The sequence below is a fragment of the Orbicella faveolata genome, unplaced genomic scaffold, assembly GCF_042242905.1.
Source record: "Orbicella faveolata isolate gen_17 unplaced genomic scaffold, um_ofav_v1 contig_15, whole genome shotgun sequence".
Classification (NCBI taxonomy): Eukaryota; Metazoa; Cnidaria; class Anthozoa; order Scleractinia; family Merulinidae; genus Orbicella; species Orbicella faveolata.
In genome coordinates, this window is record NW_028301542.1 from 5,503,439 (window position 1) to 5,515,815 (window position 12,377).

At 37.8% G+C, this 12,377-nt stretch overlaps 1 protein-coding gene across 1 annotated transcript; it reads left to right on the top strand.

The window, feature by feature from the left end:
• The first annotated feature begins 1,094 nt into the window (after positions 1 to 1,094).
• Positions 1,095 to 11,987, top strand: LOC110063526 (uncharacterized). Its single transcript, XM_020770525.2, has 6 exons — positions 1,095 to 1,499; positions 1,637 to 1,711; positions 1,904 to 1,981; positions 4,346 to 4,486; positions 5,143 to 5,235; positions 7,570 to 11,987. Exons 1-6 carry the CDS (start codon positions 1,371 to 1,373, stop codon positions 8,782 to 8,784), a joined length of 1,731 nt encoding a protein of 576 aa, XP_020626184.2. The 5' UTR covers positions 1,095 to 1,370; the 3' UTR covers positions 8,785 to 11,987.
• The last annotated feature ends 390 nt before the right edge of the window (positions 11,988 to 12,377 follow it).

Sequence of the window (12,377 nt, forward strand, 5' to 3'; positions counted from 1 at the left end):
CTGAAACCGGAAGTGCATTAAAAACTGGTGCGGTGCATGTGATAGCATTTTGTTAGTTTTGTCCCTAGGGACAAGTAGGCTGTAATAGGCCCTTTGCAGGTAAGCCATCACGTGACCTACTTTTCATAAAATTATGGGCTATAACTTAACGAATGCCAGAAATGGAAAAAGCATGTCGAAAATATCAAAATGGCCAAGTTTGAGGCCCCCATCATCAGAGAATGAGATTTTATGATGGTCTGAATTTTTGAAAGAACAAGAAGATTTGTATGGGAAAATGTTGCTGGAGAGCAAGACTTTGCTCTCCAGCAACATTTTCCATACGAATCCTCTAAATTTTCTGAAAATTCAAACTATGGTATAAACTTACTCGTTTTTTCCTGAGGCCTCAAACTTGGCCTCTTTGGTATTTTCGATGCGCTCTTTCCATCTCTGGCATTCTTTAAGTTATATATAGCCCATAATACAAAAATTTTTTAGGAAAAATTTGGTCACGTGACCCCAGCTGCAAAGGGCCTATACTGCCAACGATGAAATAAAATTCATCATTCCACTAAATAACATCATAACTTTGTGTATTTGAAAAAAAAAGTGATATAATCCCAATTGGCATTAATTGATAACAGTTTCATTCTGTTGTCCATGAGCTGAAACGACAGATCGCGGGTAGTTCCCCACTTTTGGTTAATTAAACAAAAGAGATAAAAAAAAAAGTTTCATAAGACAATATTACATCGATAGCATTAGTAGTCAAGACAGTTTTCGGCGCAGACGAGCAAACAAAATTTTAATTACGTTTATCAAACAGTTTTAATTATTAGAACAATATATCTGACAAACGGAAAAAGCTCTTTGTCAAGCAGACGAAGTATTTTTAATATAAAAGTGCTACGTCATGACCTTTTTGAAATAAAAAAAATAATAATAATTGTAAAACTTACCCACGGTTAAGGTTCTCGGTTCTTGTTTCGAACTCAAACCGGAAGTTCGAATCAATAGCTAATTTTAACCCGTAGAAAAGACTAGAAAACACGGTCTCCTAAAACACTCTGATCTTTGTGCAAGGTTACATTTTAGAGTAAGCTAGTGAGCTGTAATATAAGGGAGCAATTACCCTGTAAATGTAAGTCTGGACAGGGCGTTTTGCTAATCTTGAAATGTCAAAATCTTGTAGGTTCGCGCGGCGACATGTTATGAGCGTTCACTCGGATAATTTGAATTCAATTACGCAATCACTGAGCATGCGTGTATCGACCGGTCGTCAGCCGTGAGTAGATTTCGTACGTCTAACAAATGCAGTTAAAAACTGTATCTGAGTTCTCACCGTAATTTTGTTTGTTTCGTTAGCATTTTAATATAGTTTAACTAGAATGAATAGGCTAAAGCGAAGCTTAAGTTTAAGGAGTTCAAAACGGCATATACCGGAGAGTGTGAGGCCTCAAATTTGGGAAAACGACAGCTATAAAGTTCGAAATGGAGGTGTTAGTTTTCCAGTTAAGGTATTTGTATTGGTGACTATTTCTTTTCGTATTTGTTCGTGATTTCTCGGGATCTTGGTACAGGACAACACAGGCGTGAACGGTCAAACGATGGAAATCATATCCACAATTAATTTGAAAGCATACTGTTCTTTTAGTACGTTGGGTCCATCGAGGTATCCGAGTCCAGAGGAACTCAAGTTTGCGCAGAGGCATTCAGGAAGATGAAAGAGGTAAAAGCTATCGTTGTTTCTGCCAATATTTGCAGAATTTCACGGAGCTGAAGCGAGGTCTTCCGCTGAAGCCCTTGCTGATTGTCCATCCTCAAATTTAATAAAGACTCGACGATTTGGGTTTCCATCATACAATAAGCTAGTCGTAATTCATTAACTTTCTTCTCAAAGCATCTTTATTCGTTTGTTCAGGTTGGAACAGCGAAGAAGAAACGTATGCAGCTTCTTGTCACGGCAGATTGTGTTCGAGTTGTGGACGAACAAACGAAGGTAGGAAGAGACAGTTGTTGTTTTCTTTAATAATTATTTTTGAAGCAATAAGCATGTTTTTGATCGATCTGTTGTAATGAAAATTCGTGAGTTCGGTGGCATAATTAAATGTTAGATTTCAGAACGCACTAGTCAGTGATATTGTTTATGCAAGTTGTACTCTATTTGCTCTGCCTTTCTGTTGCTAAATTTCTTTAAATCGACACCCTTCTTCGGGAAGATTTTTCATCGGCAAGGAAGTTTATATATTAGCAATGGATGCGACGTTTATAAAACGAGGCATGAGTAAATTTCGAATCATCGAGAAACCTATGGTATCGGGTTATCTCTCCTCATAAATTGAAGAATCGAGGACTTGCTTAATTTAACACCAGCAGTTGACGAAATTCGACAATTTGATATTAGCTCGTCGCTTGTCTGAGATAGCTTCCTTCGAAGTGGACCTTATACAAGAAATTCCTGAATTCTTTGGATTTCTTACGAAGCTCTGTTTTGATTTTCGTTGTTTATTGTTTTAATCTGGTTGAAAAACCGAACATACTCGACGAGGACTTACAAATTTGAAGATAGTCCCTAGCATATGGTGTTTACTCTATGGAAGATTAAACTTTTTTTTAACTCTATATACGAAAAATAAAAATAGTTATTACGTTTTACGAGTTTTGACCTGATGTAGGCTGGCTTAGAAGGGAGCTATATTGAAACAGCTGAATTCAAAATAAAAGAACATTTAATTATAAGCTTGTGCTCGAACAAACCTCTAGTTTCAAGGGATGGAAAAGCCTTGCAACTCACTCGGAACATATTTCGTTACACTGAGGATTCAAGGTCGTAAAATTTAGCTTTTCTCAACAATGTCTACGCAACATACATATTACAGCTTTTAAATTTTTTTAAGTAACAATAAATTATCACTGAGTCGCTTCTTTCATCACAACTTAAAGTAGGACTTTTGAAAATAGAAATACGGGAACTGAAAAACAAGACTTTGCAGAAAAGTTGTCGATTTTGATTTATCTTCGCGCCATGAAAATAAAAGTGCGTTTGGAAACCAACCTCTTTAGTCATGAAATAGAAATTTTAACATTCAGTTGTACCAAGTAAGTTAATTTTGGCCTTGGGGCGGTTCGAGTTTTATATTCTCACGCTCTTGAGTGGTGACTAAATTAGAAAGGCATTTCCTACTGAGAAGGTATCACCCTTAGCAAGGTATTTTTAAGATGCAAATTGTTCTTCAGCCTATGATCCTGAAACTCAGGAACAGCTTTCAGTATTTTTAACTCCAGGGGCATTTTAATTTGTAACTTGGTGACATCACGTCCATACTGCTAAACGCACAAGGTGTAAAGGAAAGCAGAAATTCTTACCAATTTTCTCATCAGATTTGTTGAGGTGCCAAGTATTGAAATACTTCCTGTGTAATAATTATTGTAATTTCAATGCCAGTTGTTTTTCAATGTATTGGTGATGCAGAGAAAGAGCTGTAGGTGTCCAGACCAAGGTTTAATAAGTAAATGTTAGTACTATTTGCTCACGTTCAGACGACAAAAATGAGGATGACACTATTGTTAGGTTTATTGCATGACATTTGGAGATAGTTATAAAAAAACAAATACACTGACATTGTCTTCAGAGTACACAATATTGGTCAAGTCATATCAGAATAACGTCTATGTTAAGGAATTATCTACAGCGTCATGCAATATCTCCCAGTGATAGACCTTTTGCTAAAGGAATGGACTTACTGATTTATAATACCCAATCAGGAGTTAGAAGGCAATGGCAACAATTTCCGAGTTGCCATTTGGTTACAAATGAAAGCATATATATTAAATTGCAAACTGTCTCATTTTATTCAGTTCAACTGAACAAATTATTGAAAACAGTGAAAAAATGTTTGTATTACGATAATTGTTTTTTCTTAGTTTCTTGGTGCAAGGTGCGAAAATTAATTTTGTGCTGTCTTTTTTTGGTATACATTTTTTTTGCTGTGAAATTTGTACAAAAGCCATGATTACATGTACAGTGTATGTATTAAAATTAGAGTACAGCAAAAGTGTTGGAAGTAGAAAATATGAGTTTGTCCATTTAGACTGTTTACATAGACTGATGCAATCACTGGAGAGTGCTGGGGAGTTCCAAAGTTCACATGTACAAGACATATCCTTGCAATGTAACTTGAGTGTGCCGCATCAATTTATGTAAACACGAAGAGCCTAGTGACTTGCAATTTCCTTTACATGTATAAATCAAGGTAAAAATTTGAATGTGACATCACCATATTTACATAGGGTATAACCTCATGCAATATGCCTTTCCATCTTATCAAAGTGTACTGTATAAAACCAATGTTTTCTTTTTCAGTCACTTGTTATTGATCAGACGATTGAAAAAGTGTCATTCTGTACTCCGGACCCGAGTAATGAGAGGGTGTTCTCGTACATTTGCCGTGAAGGCACCACTAGACGATGGATGTGTCACTGCTTTATAGCCCTGAGAGACACTGTGAGTTGGGAATAGTTTGAATATGTATCATATACCTAGAAATACCCCACAAATTGAAATAATGAGACTAATATGCAACTTAGATGGCATTTGTTGATTCTTATGGTGTGCTCTGTTGGAGAAGCAATTTCCTTGTTGATCAGGGAAATGACAAATTTTATTGTTAGTACCTATAAAATTAATGATGTTTCCAAAAAGTACAGTAATGACACTGTTAATGTTGTGATCTATTGGGATCAACCATTTAAACTGCAACCAGTTTGAGCTGATACGGTTGACATTTTGAATTGAATACTTTTCTTACTGTTTTCGGTTAAAATATGGTAAACAGCTGCCAATAATTTTTCAACCATTTTAACCTGGTTTGAGGCCGGGTGAAAAGTTGATCAACCAATTAACCAAAATGGTTTTTCCCAAAAAGAATATGTAAAAACTCAACTAGCCAGAAATGTTTTATCCCAGTAGAACATGACCTAAGTTGTACTAAAAACAGAACTTTATAATATGTAAAGAGATCGAAGTGGGCTACATTTTTCCAGACAAAATATCAAACTCATGTTGGGTCACCTGGGATTATTTGAAGCATGGAATGAGAGGTATTTTGTACTCAGGTTTTAAATAATTGATCACAAAACTGTTTTTGTTTACCTCACCAGGGGGAGCGTCTTAGTCATGCCGTTGGCTGCGCTTTCACTGCTTGTCTTCAGAGGAAACAGAAGGCGCAAGCTCTGCAGCAGCAACACAAGGAGGTAAAAAAGACGATGAATGTAATTTTGACTTTATTACTGATTTCTATGCGCTAACAGTGTGCTATACTTCCTGGTTCAAAGTTGAGTAAACACGATCACTAGAACCAGCTGAGTGTAATTGTATCCATGTATTCAACAATTATTCCATGAGCACATGTTGGATATGAAATGATAGAGAGACAATAAGGTGTGTAGCGTGGAGTTGGCTATAATCATCTCATATTTAACAAGCATGAGTGGAATAAATGTTGAAAAACGTCCCCAAAATATAGAAGACAAATCAGTGGCCCAATTGTTTAATATTTTCCTGGTTATGTTTTGTAAAGCATCCTTGGCAGGGCTTGAAAACAATTTGAATTCCAATCATAGCCCTCAAATTTTGCTTGCTCTGGGCAAGTCTTAGCTTGCTCTTTCAATGATTTGGTTCATGGACGACTTGCCTGATCTGGTGTCTGTCGTAAAAGTGAGAATAAAAAGTTTCTTGCCCAGAAGGAAAATCTACTTGTCCCAGACAACCGAACAGCACTTTTTTCGAGCCCTTATTGGACTTTTGGATTATAGACAAAGTGTTGTTATTATTTGTTTTATTATTATGTATACTAGAACCACCAGTTGATATCTTTTAGCAATAGGACCAGAAAGGATAAGAGGCCAATTGGAAGAGGTGTAGAGTGATGTTCCCTTGATATAGCAAATGAGATTCCACTTATTTTAATCATTAAGGTATCAGTAAGGGGAAAATTTGCAATTTTGCATAATTTTACTTTTTTAAGCGGTTGGATAAATCTTAAAGTAATCTTTAAGATAAAAAAAAAATCCACGAAAAAATCTTTTATCTGCCGCTAGTTATTGCGCGAGAAAGATTGTTTTGCATATTAATAACTTAATTGAGAGTTGACAAGTTCTGTCAAATGAATTAATTATCGAGGCAAGAAGTCACATGACATCAAGATCATGCTGAGTTGACACGCGATTCGCGTGCCATAACCAGTGGCGGATGTCTTCGAAGAAGACAGAGCGATCTTGCCCGTTTTCATCGGCTAAAGGAAGGCCAAAGAAGGCGAAAAACACTTTCAACAAAGAGTGGGCCACTAAATTAGCGGAAAGCGGCAAAGGGTTCGTTTTACAATCAAGAAAAATTGCTGGATGAATGCGACAACGATCGCGATCACAAAGCCAGCGAGCAAGCCGAAATGAGCGCAAGCCGCGCTAAAATACTGTTCCAAGAAACTGTCGAAGCAGAGGAGATTGACGAAGAGAAGTGGACGAAATTGAAAGGCAGATCGATTGTACAAAATTAGAATCAGCAGTGCAACATTTTTTTTTCTTACCCAGCTATTGTCATTTCTTCCAGTATCTTTGCCTTTGCATCAACATCAGTCGATGTAGTCCCGTTTACGACGTCCTCTCCAGCGTTTCCCTTTGTGCGCTTGCATTTTCTCGGGAACTTTCTACTGGCCTTTGGCATGTTAACAGTGACATGGTCATAATTTTGAAGATTAGTCAACCGATACGTAAAATTTCGAACGCTAATATAGTAAATCAAAAGATAATTTCACGTTTACTAACTTTGGAATTCTGACTTCACACATGAAAAAGCGGTTTATTCACCGGTGAATAATTTACCGCGCGCCGTCGCGGAAATTTGTACCTGTTCCATGTTAACTGTCACAGTCCTATTGTTATACAGAAAGTTGATTCCTCTGCGGTGTCTCCCTTGGTGTGATAATCTCATAACACTTGGATGCCGCCGAATTTTATTTTTTCTCTGTTTCTCGAAAGTTAAAAAGTAGGCGAGTTGTACGTGCATTTCGAGTTCCAGGTCGGCAGCCCCTGGACCAAATTGGCTGAAATTCGGAGAGAATGTTGTCAGAACGATCGCCGACAAAACCGTGTCTGCGAATTCTGATTACTCTTTTCATTAAAAAGTTATGCCTTTTTTTCGCGGGCAGTCCTATTTTTTTCCCTTTTGTAACTTTATCCTCTTGTAAAATAATAACAAACGCATGTGCCAAAAATCTGAGACACAGTTTTTGAGGTTAATGTGTGAAGAAACGGATGCCATGTTAATCGTTTTCTCCGACCTAAATTTAGCGGGCATATACCTTGATTTATGGGTGCGTGAAGCTTTGTAAATATACTCACATTTTCGAAACACGGTAAATTTTTACCGTTTTAAACAGGTCAGGTCATAATCTGTAGTTATTAAGCTTCCAGTAAATATACGGTTTATATGGGTTTTTGTTAAAGCCACGAACGCTAGAGCGGGCCGCGCGCGGATGGTCAAATGGGTTATACTGATACCTTAAATGGAAAATTTTACTTTGATCTTAGGCACAACAACAACAGCAACCACAAGAGCAACAAGGGCAGCCACCACCTCAACAAGCCCCCCCGTCTGCTGCAGCTACTGCTGCTGCTGCTGCTGGAACAGCAGCAACTGCAAGTGCGGCAAGTAGCACACCAATGGTGAATGGCTCGACACCATCCAATCCATCTCCACAGCAGCCTTCTCCAGGACAAATCAAAGCCACCACCCCTACTCCTGCCCCCATGCCAACATCAAGCACAGCTCCAATAGCTGCTGCAGCTGTACCGTCTAGTGTCGTTACTCCTCCCATCAAGAATGGCACAGTGGTAACTACAACACAGCAACCAACACATAATAATGCAGCCACACCTGTTCTTAAACCTCCACCATCAGTGGCACGTCCCCGTCCACAACCTTTCAATCCGTCGCCTTTCACTCGTCACATGTCTCTGAGGTATCGCTCAAACCCCCTGTCTTTTATGCCGCTGCGTGGATCAGACACAACTGGGTATGAAACACTCACAGAAGAGCCGGCCGTTCCTCAGTTGCCCCCGGCAGTTGATGCCCTCATGCTGCAGAACAATACCACAGCTCCATCATCCAGCTCCTTTGGAGCACCCATATCTCAACCAACAGCTACACAGAATGGGACTCAAAATCAGCCGAACACTGTGTACAATGGGCTGAGCGCAAATTCATCATCGCACATGCAAGCCCCCAACACTTTGCTGAGCCTAAGTCGAGGAGGGAATGTACCTAGTGCACCACCACCACCAGTACAACTACTTCCAGGTCAATCGGCAACTACCCAAGTCAATGGAGTTACCTCCTGGAGTGCCTCCACCCAACAACAGCATCAGAAGCGTCTGTCAGATGCAGAAATGTGGCTGGTGTCTGCCTCGGTGGATCCCACACAGCCAAGCAAGATGGCACAACCAAACCAGGGCTTGCTTACTACTGTAAATCCATTTGCAGAAACTGCATCCCAGATTGATGCTCTTTCAAATGCATGGACACACGATATGAAGGCAACTCTGCCAAGCTCGCAATCCCAAGGGAACACATCCTGGTCATCATCACCGTGGCCATCAACCTCTTCACGCCAGACAAATGGAGCAGATGAGTTTTCTTCTTTCTTTGCATCAAGGGAAACAAGCCCTCCACCTCGAGTACCACTGACTAAGAAAGATTCCAACCCATTTAGCCCACAGACAGAAGATCAAGTGTTTTGGGTATGATAACTGAAACTGTGAGCTGACAATTTTAATTCTAGATGTGTTTTTAACAGGATTTATTACATAGATTTTAAGATGACATGGTTTTTGTCACTGTGCAAGACCTAAGGGACCTAGCAACCTGGGTGGAAAAACAGCATTCTGTTGGTTTATATTTTTATTTCAATTATTTAGCTAAAAACATACGTGTAAGCCAGGTGAAGAACCTTCCTCAGACTACAGTATTCTTCAGTCTTGAGGGGTTTTTACTCAAAATGAAAAACAAAGACAATAATATTGCTTGATGGTTGATGAATACAGCTTATTTAGGTAGATGTAGAAATAATAAGGAAAGATTAGTTGGGGGGAAGGGATGGGAGATAGTTTTGGTTGGTTTTTGTGGTATTGATTTATTCCATGCTGACCTTAACTTTCATGCAAACTGATCTCCTTTTATGTTTTTGATACTTACCCTGCTAAAGATGTCTTAGATTTTACTCAAAAAGTTCTTTTTTGATGGCATAGAGCTCTACCTACATGTGAGCAATACATGGGTCTCTGTGAAGCTATCTGCATGTCATCAGTAGAGAATTTGTAAGGTTGAGTCTCTTAAGAGCAGGAAGAATAGAGTCTGCACATATAAACTTATTTACCAAGACTATGCTAACCTAACTGGTTTTTTTCCACAAATTTATTAGCTTTGAGAGTTTTACTGTTCATTCAATTATATTTTTTTGCCTTTTATAGTGATGCCTTGGTTTTTCAGGTGTTTTTGCTGTAACAATATCTGTCTTAATATTGTTTGAAATACCAATAACATTGTAAAATTTTATGCTTTGCACACAATAAGAAACCTCAGAATAATCACCATTTCTTATGCATGGAGAATTTTGCATGAAACACTGTCATGTGGCAAAATTGTCTCTTTTGTCCATACATCTCTCATTAGCTTATTACTGACACAAATGAGCTTTAAATAGTCTTCCTTTATCACCACAAGAGATATTTTACAAAGTGCCATTCTCATAAATGCAATAATATTGTACAAATATTTTAATGTTTTCATCACTAAATAACAATAATTATACCATTGTAATATTTTATTGTAAGTGCGACCCAGTGGCTGACTGAAATTGACAAACTTGAAATCTGTTTGGCTATGGAACGGCTTTTTATTGATCCCGAGAAGTCCCTTGGAATATTCACCCACTGTACACTATTACTGAAGTGTATATACTTAACTGTGGATAAATCTGAAGTTAATAATTATAGTAAGGGATCAGTGACTGGGTTATGCATTAACTATGAGATAAACACTTGCTCATGGTTTCTATGAACTTGATTGCTGGCTTGTGCTTTCTTCCTTGCCAACTGGCATTGAATAGGAACCGCAACTACGCAGTTTAAGTGTGAATTGTCGTGTGGCCGAGGAGTGAACAATTTAAAACGTAAATTCCTTGGAATAGTACACTTGATAAATGCAAGCAGCACAAAACCCTAGAAATGAGCCAAAATTTAATTAAAAACAGACTGAAACTTGATTTTTGCTGTAAATACAGTTTTTCCAAGCAGAATTGTTTGAACATTTTTGCCATGAAACTTGTCCTTATTCTCATACAGTTGAACCCTGCTATTTCGAACTCTCAGAGAAAATGAAAATTACTTTGAAACAGCAGGAGTTTGAAATAGCGGATAATTCGTGACTGAAGGGCAAATTCAAGGGAAATAGTTTTGAGTTCAAAATAACCAGAAATTCAAAATAACTATGTTCTAATAAGCGGGATCTAACAGTATTTCTGAGTACGGATGATCCAGGTCGTAAAATATTTGGAGCACAAATAAATGTGTTATTAGGTAGTCAATGGTCTTTATAACGAGCCTACTCAAGTGTGCACATGGGTTATTATTTTGAATGATTTCCATGATTTCTTAATGAGAGGATAGGGGTGATCAATCAACGGAGCTTTCCAGTAAATTCAAATAATGTTAAGGTCAGCCATTTGTCCGAGGAAACACTGTTGTCAATCACTGTACTGACCGCTGTTGCAAAATGATTTGACAGTGGCAACTGAACACCTTAACTGCTCACTCGGTATAAGGCCGGAATAAAGAGAAGCAATTCAATTTGCGAACTTCATTATAATAAAGTTGTAATAGTAATATTAATATATTGGTTTGGATGGTCACCACCTTGAAAAATGTTTAGTTTTGGTTATTTTATGTAGATTTTAGAATGTCAAAGTATTGCATTTTTATCCTTGTTACAAGTATGGAGATTGCAAACCTAGGATAGAAAACCTGTCTAGTCTTGTTAATTAAGGAACTATAGCCCGGTTCAAGCAAGCATTCAATTTTTTTTATTAACAGTGCTATATTTTACTTTTATCGGGGTTTACGAAGCCTCTAATCTGTTAGATTCCAAATTCAGTACAAAAATGCACCTAATGTACAGTACTGTATGTACTTTTTTGTTAAGTATGCTAATAATTTTTGTAACTTGTGGAATTTTAGTTGTTTTGCATCTTTGAACTGTCAAACATTTTAAATTCAAATTTACTCATAGCACAGGTTACCCAAACTTTGCACTATGACAAGTATGGGTTCCCTGTTCACTGAAATATCTTTAGAGACAGGCAAATTTTTTCTGAAATTAAAGACAGCTTGTGAACACAGATTTATGTATGTTGCTTGTTGCCACTAGTTCAATTTTGCAAACAGTAACTCTTTGGTGGCACATGACATGCAAAAGTACCCATGTGTTTGTATGGGTCTTCAATTTGTTTTCCATGTAATGGGTGCAAATCTAATGAATAAGAAGTATTGTGTAATTATGTAATTACATTATAGTATTGCTTAAGGGGCATTTTAGCATGCGAATTTTATTTAATTGGCTTGTGTGTTGTAGTAAGCTGACTGTACTGTTAAAAATACCGAGCCATTTGTAGTGTAAATTTAGTTGGAGGACACATACATGTTTAGGTAATAGGTTGTTGCATCACACAGTAACAGGGAAATGCTACCAGCAGAAAAGTAAACTAGTTTAAATCCATGCGTACCTAAAATTTGACTTGTACTTGAGTGTACGATGAGTAAACTGCCGAACAATGCCAACAGTTACCAATTCTCTTGCTTTTGTATTGTTAAACGAGTTCTTTCCTAAATAAATGCCCCCGAAGGTGGATAAATAACCCTCCTTGAATAAACATCCCCTTTAATGGAGAACTGAAGCTTTGTATGGTTTTTTTTTTGGTTGTTTCCCTTTTAAAGAAGGAATTCTCCAGAAAAATGCTTATTATGTTCTCTGGTTTGGGGTGTTAAAAAAAGTTTAGGGCCCATCTACGCAAAAGGGATTTGATCAAACGGAGGTTTCACTCTGAAAACGCATCAAATGTTTTCCGTCCACACTGCGCCGGAGGGATTTGAAAACGCAACAATCACCGGTCATTTTGGATTTGTTGTTGAGGAATACTCGGTCAGCGGCATCACATGACTATCGTGACGCCATCGTTTTTGAAAAGCTCCGTTTTCAAAATGTCTTCCCTCCACACGAAAACGAAAAGCCGGCGTTTCCAAATTCCTCCGGTTTGAAGAGCGTTTTCAGAAACCTCCGTTTTCGT